At 39.8% G+C, this 15,244-nt stretch overlaps 1 protein-coding gene across 1 annotated transcript; it reads left to right on the top strand.

The window, feature by feature from the left end:
* Positions 1-866: 866 nt before the first annotated feature.
* s1pr1 (sphingosine-1-phosphate receptor 1) lies at positions 867-6,778 on the top strand. The gene is made up of 2 exons (XM_030083743.1): positions 867-1,085; positions 3,352-6,778. Exon 2 carries the CDS (start codon positions 3,471-3,473, stop codon positions 4,593-4,595), a length of 1,125 nt encoding a protein of 374 aa, XP_029939603.1. The 5' UTR covers positions 867-1,085; positions 3,352-3,470; the 3' UTR covers positions 4,596-6,778.
* Positions 6,779-15,244: the final 8,466 nt, after the last annotated feature.

Here is a 15,244-nt window from a genome sequence, read left to right as displayed (position 1 = left end):
AAGATTCTAATGATTGTCTTCATGTTATTTACAGATAATTTAAAGATATTGTATAAAGAATTTATTGGGTTTTATTAGCATTTTAAAGATTTTTAGGAGATTTTCGGGAGATGTGAGAATCTTGTTCAGATCAATTTCAGTGAGATTTAAATACATTTGAATCAAATGAGAATACAGGGGGGTTTCTGGCTTGACACCCTGCTGTGGCGCTGTTATCTCCTCATTATCTCACTGATTTGACTGTCACAATTGACTTTAATGAGAAGATGAGCTGATTTTAAAAGCTTATAAGGCAGACAATGAGAAATTACTTAAAGAGCTCTCATAATATACTCATTAACCTGAGATTAAACAGACAGTATATTTGTGGGACATATTCAAATGATCTCAGAATGACTTTTAAAACATTTTAGAAACTTTTGAGGCACATTTCTAAGAAATCTTTGGGGAGTTTAGCTTGTTTAATTTTTAAAATAGCTGTTTTATAGAGATTTTAGGGAACTTTGTAGTGTTGATCCAGTTCAGATGGATTATAAGAAACACTTTAAATCAATGTGTTGAGGTTTGGAGGAGACGTTCGCCGCGAGGTTTCAGGGAGGCTTTTAGAGGTTGTCATCCCTGCTGTTAGTCTGTTCTCTCCCCATCATCTCGCTGTTTGGCGTTCTTCGTTTGGTTGAAATTAATCAGCTTGATGGATGGTCTGAAAAATAACGACAGTGAAAACACAATGAGGGGAGCAGGAGGAGGAGGAGGAGGAGTGTGTGTGTGTGTGTGTGTGTGTGTGTGTGTGTGTGTGTGTGTGTGTGTGTGTGTGTGTGTGTGTGTGTGTGTGTGTGCTCTGCTGCGCTCTGCTCTCAGCCTCTTTTCCTCCTCTGGACTCTGACTGGAGGGAAACCTCCGGGCGCTCCGCGGACTTTCAGGACTTTACATCAGCTCCAGACGCGGCTCCGCGGCTCCGGACGCCGCCGAGAAGCTTCAAAGTCAGGATAAAGTCGCAGGTTTGGCCCGCAGAGGGGATAAATACCGTAAAGGAGCGTCGCTGGTCCAGTGGAGGAGCAGAAAGAGAGCGGAGCCGCTGATCTCAGGTCAGTCTCACTCATTACACGAGATTAAAAAAAAAGTATCTATAGGTTTTTCGTTTTTTGTTGTCGAAACGCCGAGAAATAACGACACAAAACAGCGACTTCACACAAAAATCAGAGTAGTGAACCGGAGAAAAACGGCTTAATTTGTGCAGAAATGTGAAGATTTGGCGTCGGTGCACTTTAACCTTTAAAACACAGAAAAAGTTGAAGTAGCAAAACCATTTTACAGCGCGTGAAGCCGGTTTCTGTCAACTTTCAATACATATTTGTTGACAAGAGGTTTAGAAAATGAAGTTTTGTTGAGATTTGGAAAGAAATATCCCAAAATGTGAGTCTCGGTGAAATTAGGAAAAGTGGAAGTTTAAGGGTTAATGCTGGTAATTTACACATGGAATGGGTTTTTTGAGCCAGATACCTTATTAAGAAATAGGTGTTTGAATTTTGTGATGATTTAGGACTAAAATTCACCCAAACAGTGACTGTCTACTGAATGTTAATCCTCCAAGATGGAATAAATGTGTGAAAAAAGTTTTTAGTGTTAGAAGGACCAAATGAAATAAATAATTGACTGACAGTTTGTAAATTATCAATTCTAAAACCAGGTGAAATACACTGTAGTTTGTCTGTGTCTCTTCTTTAAGCTGTGCTTTAATTGTTTTAACTGAAAGAAAAATGTTTTTTTCTCTCTATAATCTGACAAGATTTAAAATCATTTAAAATAAAGCAGATCAGATGACACTTTACAGCACATTTTGAAACATTTAAATAAACACAAACATACTGAAATTGGACATATTGATAACACACAGTGAGGAGTGTGGGGACATTTAAAAACAATGTTTTATTCTACTTTTTTTTTAACAGTTTATGCATTTTTTTAAACAATCATAAATCTTGTCCTTTAAAGTTAAAAAAAGACGAAAAAAACTTTTCTCACTCCACAGTTTATTTTTGTTGATATTAGTCTCTCATGTGTATGTGTAGAAATGAAAGAAAAAATATATCTCAACACATCACTTTTACGAGGCTTTTGTTTTTGAGGGGTGAGGAGGGTTGTCAGGTCATCAAAATTAAAATTTAAAGATTTTCCTGAAGCCTCACAGCAGTTCAGGTTATTAGGTTTGTTGTGAGAGCTGTCAGCCTGTGAGGGTCAGTCTTCGCTCAGTGGGCTCAGCTCAGTTAGTGGGAGGAAGATGCTCTATCAATTGAATGTTAGTTCTTCTTGATAAAAAATTAGCAAGTTAATGACAACATGAAGCAGCAGCAGAAAAGATATCTCGACCTTTATTTGAAGATTGTGATGTTAATCAATGGGTTTCGCAGTGTGACGTAATTCAGGTAGATGCCAGGATAACTGGCTTAATCCATGAACATTTTAACACATTTTTAGTAAACAGGACCTTTTCCAGCACACGCCAGCAACTGGCCCAGTGAGCAGGACGGAGAGACAGCAGCTCTGCTGCTGCTCATCATGTGCTACGTTTAAAAATGTGATTATCAGTATTTCTTTGGAGGGATTTTGTAAACTGACCGCACTAATTCTGAGTTTGGGCCGTCCTGAGACTGCAGTGCAGTGAAGCTGTGTTCACCAAACGTGATTCAGCTGAGGGTCATGGGAGCAGTGGAGCTGATCCCAGCTGACTGTGGGTGAAGGCAGGGTTCACTCTGAACGGGTCACCAGTCCATCGCAGGACAAACACACACAGAGACGCACAATGACACACATTCACTCCAATTTAAAGTCACCGCTCAGACTGGATCGTGGGAAAAAAAAACCCCACACATACCAAGACATGTCAACTCCACACAGAAATGTTTCTCACCCCAACCTGGACTCAAACTTGGGATATTCTCATTGTGAGACCAGAGTGCTAACCACTTGACCACTACACAGTTTGATTGAACCACTTTACTGAAGCAAATGCTCAAATATGGCTTGATTAACAGGCTGTTTTGGGGCCAGGATGCCATTAAACCAGACCTCTGGACCCACACTGGTTTGTTATTAAGTTTTTATTAAGCCTCTGACTGAACTGAGCAGCTTTTTCATGAACTGAATGCATGTATTTCAACATTTCAGGCCCCTCTGAAGTCACCGAGCAGGTTTAAAGTGTGCTTCACTGCGTTTTGGATTTTTTTTCTTTTCTTTTCCTCCCTGAGTGTGCTTTCAGAGTATTTTTATCCCAGTGAGTGTGTGACAGTTTATTGTTGAGGTGTGCTCTCCTCTCAGACGTGTCATTAAAGCTTTCTGTGCGTCTCTCCGCAGTACCATGACCCTCCCGCCCAGCAGCAGGACTCCCTCCGCCTGCGCCCTTGGCCACAGCCTGACATGAAGGACTGAAGTGTGAGGACGCGGCGCCCCCTGCTGGACCCCCGCTGTCAGCCATGGCTGAGCCCAGTTACTCCGACCTGATTGCCAAACACTACAACTACACTGGCAAGTACCGCAAGACGCAGCAGGACTCGGGCCTGAAGGCCGACTCGGTGGTCTTCATCATCGTGTGCTGCTTCATCATCCTCGAGAACATCCTGGTTCTCACCACCATCTGGAGGACCAAGAAGTTCCACAAGCCCATGTACTACTTCATCGGGAACCTGGCGCTGTCCGACCTGCTGGCCGGCGTGGTCTACACCGCCAACATCCTGCTGTCGGGCGCCAACACCTACAAGCTGACGCCCACGCAGTGGTTCTTCCGAGAGGGCAGCATGTTCGTGGCGCTGGCGGCGTCCGTCTTCAGCCTGCTGGCCATCGCGATCGAGCGGCACCTCACCATGCTGAAGATGAAACTGCACAACAACGGCAACACGTGCCGCGTCTTCCTGCTCATCAGCACGGTGTGGATGATCGCGGCGGTGCTGGGCGGGCTGCCCGTCATGGGCTGGAACTGCATCCAGAGCATGACGCAGTGCTCCACCGTGCTGCCGCTCTACCACAAGACCTACATCCTCTTCTGCACCACCGTCTTCAGCATCATCCTCATGGCCATCGTGGTGCTTTACGCCCGCATCTACGCCTTGGTGCGCACGCGCAGCCGCAAGCTCGTCTTCCGCAAGGTCACCAACGGCCGTTCGAACGCCGGCGCCAACAGCAAGAGCTCCGAGAAGTCCCTGGCACTGCTGAAGACCGTCATCATCGTGCTGAGCTGCTTCATCGCCTGCTGGGCGCCGCTCTTCATCCTGCTGCTGCTGGACGCCGCCTGCGAGACGCTCAGCTGCCCCATCCTGTACAAGGCCGAGTGGTTCCTGGCACTCGCCGTCCTCAACTCCGCCATGAACCCGCTCATCTACACGCTGACCAGCAACGAGATGCGCCGGGCCTTCCTGAAGACGCTGCTGTGCTGCACTTCCTGCCTCCGGCCCGGGACCAAGTTCACCGGACCCGTCATGGGGGCGGAGTTCAGCCGCAGCAAGTCGGATAACTCCTCCCACCCTAACAAGGAGGACGCCGAGTACTCGCCCAGGGAGACGACGACGGCGGCGTCCTCAGGGAACATCGCCTCCTCATCCTAAACGCGCAGGCGACTGTGGGTTAGCGTTAGCATTAGCACGGCGTTATCACAAAGCTTCAGCTGACTGCAGCACTGGGGGAGACTTTGGCTGATCTGGGACCAGTGAACTCTGTCATCACTCTGTACGTAGCTCACCGCCCTCACGCCGCCTGCAGGGGACGGCACCGCTGGAGGTCTACGGGCGGCGTCTGCCGCCGTTGTAGCTCGGGTTCACCGTGTGGCCGGAGGAGACCCCGACATTTCCCCGAGAGCTGCAGTGGACGGTTCAAACCTGGCCAGGCGTTCACAGCAGCCGTAGTGCTGAATTATTGATATTACCGAGTAACACTCCGGAGCTTCATAGAAAGTTGTATTGATCCTGGTAGACGATTCAGACTTTATACTCACCCTCTAAGAGCTTGTAGAGTCGGTAGCACTTAAACACAAAACTGTCCGATATTTAAATTAATGCGTTTGTTCCGCCCATTTTACTTAAAGGTACAGTGTGTAAGATTTTCCCATTTGAAATCCTTGAAAAACAAAACAAGGGGAAAAAAAAACTGTTCTGTTTTTTTCCATTGATGTGTGTGTGTTGTCCACTGAAGTTAGTCCGCTAACCCGCAGTCTTTTATTCACCGGCTCACTACTGCCATCAAAAGCACGAAAGGGGCATTACTAAAATTTTACATATTGTACCTTTAAAATATTTTCACATTGTATAAAACTGCAGATGGATTCAGAGCTCAGGTGCTTCTCTGAAGGTTTTCAGAGCGACTTACAACTTTTGAAAACTGGAGATAAAAACTTACTGTTTGGTAGTGAGACTGACATTAAACAAACATAAATTCAAGCCAACAAAATTATTTATATTTTTAAACTGGTTTAAAATAATCTTTTTTTCATCTTTAATAAAATGTAGATTTAGCATGATAGACTTTTTGAAAAGTTTTATTTTGTCGCGTTAAAGTAAATAATTCACAAAATTAAAAGCAAAAATGGACTTTAGCCATTAACAATAACAATTACAGGGTCTTTAAATTAATGAATCTGGTAGGATGGAAAATACTTTTTAATAAAATTCAGTCAGTTCAAAAAATATTTTGAAGTTTTCTAAAAGCTTTTAATATTTTTATCTGAAGTTTGTATATCAACATGAATATTTAAAAAATGAACACCACTCAATTTTAAAACTCCTGGTGGAAAAGTGCTTTCAAAAAGGATTCTTTAGTTTCAAAGGGTAAAATGAAAAAGTATTGACCAGTTAAAATTGCTCTCATATTCCGGGTAGATTTTTTTTTTTTAAGTAGCAAACATCCATTGTTCATGATGTTTTCATCAATGGATATACATTTTTGATTTGACACATTTTTTTTATTAATAAAGAAGATGGGATTCCTAAATGTACAATTATATAATTAATACGTTACATTAAATATAGAATTTCAAGAATCGTTGTATTGCATAAGTTTATCTTGAAGTCAACTCTAAAATAAAAAAAGGTTGCAATTGCTTTAAAAAAATTAAATCATAGTAAGAACAGTGTGTCTATATCTTCACAAAATGATGGGCTTGAATGCAACAATTGCCTTGTGTTAATTTTGAGTAAAGAACGAAAGAAGCCTGAAAAAAGTCACTTTTTTTACACAATCATTCACAAATAAAATCCATTTAGAATAAATCTGAGCTGGAAGATAGATTGAATAGTGAATAAAATAACTTGAGATTCAACTTTTCAATTATATTTTGACATTCTTCCAAATGACACTCTTATTGATTTTAAGTCAAGTTAACAAGCCTTTTAAACAGTGTTTCTTTGATTTAGAATTTTTCCAAATTATTATAGATCAGAAAAAAAACATGAAATCAATAAATATTAAAAAAGAAGAAGATACAGTCTTTTTTATTTACTCTTTCACACAGTGTGTCATTTCAAATTGACTTCAATTAAAATTCAATTAAAAAAGTTTGGCTCATAGTTTAGGCTGATTTTAAAGTGCAGTTTGCTGCGTGTGAGAAGCACCTGAGCTCAACTTCCTGTTTGTCCAGTCATGTCTGTGTAAAAAGTTTAACTGTTTTAGAAGAATGTTGGTAAGAATGTATTTTCTACTTCTCGTCTGTGTCGCTGCTGTCGTCATAGAAATGTGTGTGTAGATGAAATTAATTTATGTTTGAAAACAGGAAAGGCAGAAAAATCACTTCTGTTTGTCGGATACCTTTTCAAAAATTATATATATATATATATATATATATATATATATATATATATATATATATATATATATATATATATATATATATATTTCATTTGGTGCAAAAAGTTCAGCTGTGTGTTGGAGCTGAGGAAGCCCAAGTCTGCCAAAAACACATGAACACATACAAGTTATACATATGTACACATACATACGTATTTAACAAAATCACTCTAACCTCCAGGTCTCCCTAAGCCACTGATTCAGCTCATAATCTCCAGTATTCAAATATTAAATGAATGTCTCACATTTGTATTTAATACCTTAACAAATAAAGAAAAATATAAACAGGTGGAATGTAATTTTTAGCCTATAAAGTCCCGCTTTGGATGTCTGTAACCTTCAGGACTCTTACCAGACGTGAAAAGAGTATACCTAAATTATACTCTGCTATCTTTCTTCTTCTCTTCAACTGTATGCAGTTACTAATAGGATAACTTTTTTAAAAAATACTCAAAGAAAACACATCCTGTGTGGTGAAAATACAGCTTGCAAAATGATCCTCATGAAGAGTAAGTACACAGTGAACTACAAAGTACAAACACCCAGACGTGCCTGTAAGTTACAGTGGTTCAAGTGTTAGTTAGTGTTCCACCCAGTATGGCATTAAAGCTTTTGAATGGGAGTATATGGTGTGGATTATATATATAAATATACGATTTAAAGAAAACACACACACACATGTAAATGTACTTGCAGTTTAAGTATTTGTACCTCGCAACTTTAGATTTCCAAAGTACTGAATTTTGTCACATCCATTAATTATACTCAAATCTTACATTCATGAGATTTTAGAAGCAGATATCACACACTGTAGCAAAAATTCTCATTGAAATAAGTTATTTAGTCATGGGTATTTGTAATATAAGGTATTTTTTTAATCAGTTACTTCAATCCTGTATTATTTTAAAACTGATAAAGAAGATTACATACCTGAAAAAAGTGCTCACAAAAGTATAAGTACCCACACAAGCTACTTAATCAAAGTAATGTGAACATTTGTTAATTGTTACTCAAAGGCTTCACATTTAAAGGTAGCTGCATACTGAAACAGTACGTTCAAAAGTGTGAGTCCAAAAATGCCACGTAATAGTAGTCAGAAGTAACTTCCACCTGGCCAGTGGCCCAACGAGCTTCATGGTTTACAATCATTAAAAACTGTCGAGTTTTGTTTTGAACCTGAAACTCTTCAAATTTATTTTAAAGCTTTATTTTTCATCATCATCATCATCATCCTCATCATCATCGTCATCGTCAGGTTTGGCATGAAGTGGGCTTCCATAAACACAGACTCGGTTACCATGGCGATCGGTCTCTGATCCAAAAATCATTTAACATCTGTCTGCACGTTAAACTCCTGGACGTCCAGTTGTTTGTATGTTTGTTTGTTTGTTTGTTTGTTTTTTAGCACTAAATAAAGACATAGAAACACACACCTGTGTTTGAACAAGTCACGTTTCAAAAGATGCTTAAAAAAATCTAACATATTACTTGTGCTTTACGAAATGGGTATTTAAGCTAACATTTTTCTGTCTAGTCTGGTATTTATGTTATTTATTTATTTATTTATATCTGGTATTTATTGAAAAAGTAAATATAAATTAACAAGATAAAAAATATGTCCAAATTAAGGTAATAAACTGGAAAGAAAAAAATGGTAAAAGTTTAAACTTTTGATCAACTGCTTAAAACAATGAATTAAAAAGAGTAAAACATTTTTCCAAAAAAATCAAAAGACACAAAAAATCATCCAGTTATCCCGTCTTTACATTATTGAAAAAAAAGAATCAGTAAATGATTTCATTCATTAGACCAAACTGAAAAAAAGTCATCAGCCGTTTTGTTTTTTGAATTCAACAGAATATTTTTGTAGCTTTTTTCATAATTTATCTATTTACGATGCTGAATTTTTTTTCCATTTTAGAACAACATCTGCCATTTTAATTTACTCTTTAATGGTAGATGATACTTAAGGGCAGATAATATCTTCTGTGTATATTGTTTCAATACTTACTACTTTTAATTATTTGTTAATAACTACATAAAGAAACTTTGTGCTTTATTGCTTTTCGTTATAGCTGCATGGGTTGCTTGTTTTGTTTTAAACATATTGATTGTAGTTTTTATCAGCACAATATCATCCCGTCATTTAACATTCAAACTTTGTTATATTTGTTATTCTACATCTGTTGTGGTATTTGTTTGTTGTTGTTGTTTTCTTTGGCATCTGGCAATGCTGAGTGAGTTCCTTTTAGATTTTTCATTATTCCCCCCAGAGCTGAAGGCCAATTACCCCCTAGGGTAAAAGAACATCCCGGCTTTCTGGGTCTCAGCTTGTGTTTCTCCTTTGAATGTCAGAGTTAATCAGATTGTGTGATCAGCCAGCTGCTGACCTCTGACCTCTGACCTCAGATGGGGTGGGACTTATCCTTCTAAGAGGCGTGAACATAAATCACAATTCCTCTTTTGATTTCAAGTCGAGTTGAAGGTCAGCTGCTGACCTCTGACCTCTGATCTTCGTCCTGTTGTATTCATGAGTTTGAACCCAGACAGCATGAGGAGCCCATTGAAGCCGCAGTGCTGGGCTGCTGCCCCCCTGTGGTCACCCTGAGACCCTGCAGCCTCATCAGAAGGCTACACTTTGCTCATTGCATTCCTCAAAAGTTTAAAAAAATGGCCAAAAAAAGGATCAGCGTTTTCAAATATTCACACTTCTCTACTATATGATAGACCAGATGACAATGTTGTAATTTTCTTAATAGTCAAAGACTTCATTAAAAAAAAAAAAACCAAAAAGCTTCCACACAGTTAAATAAAAAAGTCGAAAGGTCAGCTGGACCAATTCACTGTTAAAAGATAATACTCCTAACAAAACCAGCTTACCAGAGTGAAGCAGAAGATGGAAATGGGCTCTTTTACTGAGAGCTGTAACAGTGATAAAATAAATACATTAAAAAAAAAAACTATTCCAAGCAGACAGAAGAAGGCCGAGTGTAGCCATATCCATGGGATCAATACACAAACCCGGTTAATTTAAGCATTTATTTCTACTGCTCTGTCTCCTGCCTCCCAACATTGGTCTTGTTATAACTACAATATACTGTAGTTATATTGTATTTGGCAATGAGCTTGATAAACCCAGATCAATAAAAAGAAAGAAAATAAAGGATGACATAAATATTTATCAATACTGGTTTTACTCCCTGGTTTCCTGCATCTACACCATCAAAAAGCTGCTGCGTGCAACATAATCACAGCTGTAAATAGGATTGAAAAAGCCATATTGGTGCACTGATTAAAAAAAAGAAAAGAAACCAACTGTTAAATTACCTTGACAGGAAAATAAATCCCAAAGTGTGTGAATACACACGAATGGAGCTTTCCATGGAACTTTTTTTTTTTTTTGGAAGTGGACCTACAAACCCATTACAGAAGGAAGCACAAACTAAACTCATAAAGCAACTATTTATATCATGAAAATTACAAAAACCAAGCTGTGTTAAATTATTTCCTGCCCTTGCAATAAACGCCTAGTGTGTGTAGTGTTGCTAGTCTCCAATGCTCATATGTAGTTGATAGTGTAGCAGTGGTTTTCTGTATTGTGGCTGCCTTAATGTGGGAAATGAGTATGATAAAGCCAAATGAATAGGGCCAAAAACTAAAAAAGGATGGATTCATCCACCTTAGTACATTGTCACGGTCATATTTTTATGACCTCTAGAGGGAGACAAACGTTTCTTCTGATAGCCCCAACACATTTCTGGTGGTTTTCATTTATTTATATGTGAAAGGCTTCTTTTTTCAAGGAGTCAGCACTCCAGTGTGAGTAAACATAGTCTGTTAGTGCTGATTGGTCCATTGACTGCAGTCTCTCTGGACTCCAATATTTACTCTCCGATCAGGTGACAGCAGCAAATTTAAAAGAACAAAGGTTTACGGCTGCTGCAGAAATCTAAAACAAATCTGGTGAATTGAATCTCTTACAGCCGAGGAGATCGGAAACATCTGAGTGTTGCGAGATGAACCTGATGCTACTCTTCATCCTGGCTCTGTGCTGTGAGTTTGATATAATCCTGACACACAGCAGGAAGTATTGTTTTCGGTACTCACGTTGTCCTTGTTGTTATCAGTGACATTAATATAGTGAGTGTTGGAGGAAATATGATTTTTTTTTAATCATTAAGTTTGTTGTTCTTTTTCGCGTGCGTGCGTGCGTGCGTGCGTGTGTGTGTGTGCCACTGCAGTTTCATTTTATGGTTGTTTCCAACAATACCATTCCTCACGCTGGTCTTCTTGCTGTCGTGGTTGGTCCAGTTGGTGGGGTTCAGGTTGCGGGGCCTTTGGGGGGTTGCAGATAATCTCAGTTAACAAAGGGTTAATGGGAGGGTTAACCTTGTGCAGACCACTAAACACAGTCACATTCACAACAAGAGGCCATTTAGAGTCACCAGTGAAAGTCAGGTGCATGTTTTTGAACTTGGAGAAAACCACTAGACCACCATCTGTCATGTTAAATAACAATTACAATAGCAAGAAGCATTTTTTTTTCCAAGTGCTCTTTCCTCATTGTGAAAAGGTCATCGGTTTGAATGTGCATGTTTTTGCATGTTTGTCCTGTGTATGCATCGATTTCCTCCATGTTTACTCAAACCAAAAACTCACAACACAAACACGTGAGATTAACTGCTCAATCAGACCCCCACTTCCTGATAAAGCAGTACAGCTGACAGACGGATAATTATAAACAATTACAAATTGATTTAAAAAAACAAAAAGAAAAAAAATTGTAGTGAGTACATGAATAAGATCAGATGCCATGGTGAAAGCAGGAACAATGTGACTACATGATATGTGCAGGTTTTGAAAGAAAAGGTTTCAGATGAAATATCACCCACTTGTGACTTATTCAGGTGTGTTTGAGTGTCAAAAGATTCTGCTGTCCTTACCTGACCTCCTGTTTGCCTCTGCTTGATCAACAGACAGGACAACGACACAAAGATCCTACTGGTCCGGTGAGTTCATTCACTCTCCTACCGACTGTTTGAACTGTTACTTTACAGCCGTGTCAATCGAGTACAAAATAACAGGAGGATTCAATGAGACACCGAGCAGCTTTTGGCTGTAATTTTCAGACACAAAACAAGCTCAGAGATTTGAGTGTTCTAGAAATAAAAGAAAGAGTAGAGTGTTAAGTTCCTCTGCTTTTCTTCAGTCAGTTCTCTCTTTCACTTTTTGTCATTTTTCTGTCAAATTCTGCTTTGAAGCTTGTTGTTCGCTCCTCCATTTAAACACTGTGCCTGTGGCACTGCAGCGGCGTTCAGCTGTTATACAGTGTCCTCTGGTGGTGCCAGGTGATACAGTATAAGGAAATAACATTTTCTTAATATTCTCTGACTGCTGCTAAGCTTTAAGCTACAGGCCATTAAGAAGCTAAATTATGGACTGGAAGCCAACACAGGAAAAGCTAACAAATGTTTGTCAGTGAATAAAACTTCTAGTTTTTATGAGTATTTTGTTTTTCTTTGTGTTCCAACAAGTCTATTTTTTTTCTAGATACACCTTCAGTCATTGCAAGAGATGAAATCAACGATGGGGAGATGGTGGAGATCAGCTGCACACTTCCCATCGACTACAGAGGCGGACAGTGTCGCCTCTACAGAGGAAACTCCAGGTTCCCCTTCGAAGTGATGATAGCAACAGATTACATCTGCACCTTCTACATGTCGTCCAGCAAGTTGCTGGGAGAACAGCCGGTGGGGAGCACAGTCCGCCTCAGCTGTGACTATACGCTCCAGCAGTACACCTCTGTGAAAAGTGACCGCAAAGCCATTGTCGTCATGGGTGAGAACATCTGTACTACATGACTGAGAACAAAAACTCTTCATCGTGTTACCATCCAGTGTGCTGTGCCCCCTAACAGGCAGCAGGCCCAGTCCCACGCTGACTGTCAGCCAGCGTTTTGTCTCTCCTGACGACAGCGTGGAAGTCACCTGTACGCCGCCAGAGAACCAGTTCGCCTCCTCGTGCAACTTCCGTAATGACCGCATTTTCATCAAAGGGGGCTCATGCAGCAGGAACCTCACCGGCCAGGAGCTCAGTATCTGGGAGAAACCGGCCCTGCTGCTCCCCATCAACCTGGGCTGCACCTACTCGCCCTATGAAGACCTCGACATAACGTCGGAATTCAGCAACCGATACATGGTGTTCGTAGTAGGTGAGGACTCAAAGTAATAACAGTGCTAATAACATGACAACAACTTTCCTTTGTGCATGGAAATGGTTTGTAGCCTCAGAGCAACATGGAGGGAGGGAGCACTGTTAGCATTAGCAGTCGGCATCTGCAGTGATCACTTTACACCATGCAGTGAAGTACTAAGGTTCACGGATCATATGCCATTAATGCTGAACGATCCCATCTATTGTGGCAGAAACTCCAGGTTCTGTCAGCAGGAGTGCCTCCCAGCCAATGACTGCAGATTATTGTGTACGCACACATTGGCATCACAACGTCTAGCTCATTATGACCTTCCACTTTTACACTTCAGCATTGGAGACACTAACTTATCTTCATCAGCCATGTTCAGATGTTTGCACTGACCTACTAAGTATTACAGCTGTCATCTGACCTTGGTTATTCGCTTCTATCTGATAATGATGTGAGTGTAATCAGTGACTGTCTGCAACAGTTTGACTCACAAATTCAGTGTTTTTTTCTAAATGCTGCCCCCTGGTTGTTTGTTTGATTATTTCAGATGTGGGGAGGGTCACCTCTTCCGTCGAATGTAAAGTCTCGGTGAGCAACGAACAGCTGGAGACGTTCAAAGCTGCAAACTGGACGGCTGTTGGAGTGAATGGGAGGACCGTCGGCATCACCTTGACTACCAGCAATCTGACGCTCACCGAGACATGCGACTATGTAGAGAGTCAGAACAGACCTGTGTGAACACAGGGGCTACAATTACCCTCATTAGAAAGATAACCTGTATTCTAATTAAGAACAATTTGAATATGTTCCACAGGCATGAGGGAGGAGGGTCACAGTGCAGCTATGTAAACTAACTGATCATTGCTATGTTGCCCTCTAGTGGTCAATGTAATGATGACAGCAGCAATGTTGGAAGGCATGAGGACAAAAATCTACATGGGGAATGAAAAGCTCTTATATGTCCTATAATCATGGAGTAGTTGTGGAAAACTGTACCTATTTGAGCCAACAGATCTTTCTTATGTTGCCCTCTAGTGGTTGCAGTAATTATGTTATCAATACTGTAGGAAGGCAGGGGGCAAAGCATCTACAGCAAAAAGAAAGTTCAAAGTTTTAAAGTGTGTTGGTTGAGCCCGCCTCGGTGTCATTGTCGACTTAGCTTGTTATTCACCTTATATGTAAACAGTGGAGACAAGTGATATTAGGAGTAACGGCCCTGGTAGCAACACACATCTGTAAGTCTTTGTTTAACGAAACAGTCTGATTCAGATTTGAGCATTTGTAATTGGCAGCCGTGGTAGCACCCTTAAATATATTCTTTGTTCATAAAAACACACATTTATTCAATATTTATGACATTACAGAGATTTTCTCATGAAAATATTTTTCTACCATTGTGGACCATCGTCCCTGCACTGTTACAGTCAGTTGGTCAGTAATCTTTCAGTTGAGCCCTATTGCCCCATATCTATGAGTTGATCAGAAACATTGTCAAGCTGATCACAGTGAAAGTTTCACATTAATTAAATGTGGTGATTAAACACTGTTGTGTTAACTGTTGCCTTTGTTTGGTTGATTTTTTTTTTTTGTTTGTTTGGTTTTTTTTTTTGCTTGTTTTTTATCCATCCTTTTTAATTGATTTAATGTATTTCTAAGCAACAAGTCATATTTCCACTGCTTCTCAATACTTGCAACTTCTATTCATAAAGTTCTGTATTGGCATCCCCTGATCCTCTGGTCATGTTGATAGCATGATATTTTCATCAGAAAGGACATTTTCAACTAATAATAAAATAAAATAAAATAAAATAAAATAAAATAAAATAAAATAAAATAAAATAAAATAAAATAATGTTATTCTCAGTGGACAACAGTTCCAGTTACAGAAAATTGCATCACCCAATGATCTGTTCTGGTTCAGTAACCATTATTAAAAGGCACAACTAGGATTTATGTACGTATTACTGACAGAGTAACTGTCTATAAATAATGACAGCGTCAGCAAGTTCATAGACTCACTTCTAGAGGTCAGGCAGTTGACTCTCGACAATTGTCATATTCATTTATTGAATCAGAGGCCAAAATTACAAAACCAAGAGTTCAAGAAGCTGGAATGACTCCAAATGAAAAGAACAATCTGGCAAACCATAGTGAGTGAGTGAGTGAGTGAGTGAGTGAGTAAGTGAGTGAGTGAAAATAGACTGGCAAGCGAAAAAG

This window comes from Salarias fasciatus, chromosome 23, assembly GCF_902148845.1.
Source record: "Salarias fasciatus chromosome 23, fSalaFa1.1, whole genome shotgun sequence".
NCBI classification, from domain to species: domain Eukaryota; kingdom Metazoa; phylum Chordata; class Actinopteri; order Blenniiformes; family Blenniidae; genus Salarias; species Salarias fasciatus.
Note: the sequence above shows the minus strand (reverse complement) of the source record. Positions and strands in the feature narration are given on the sequence as shown.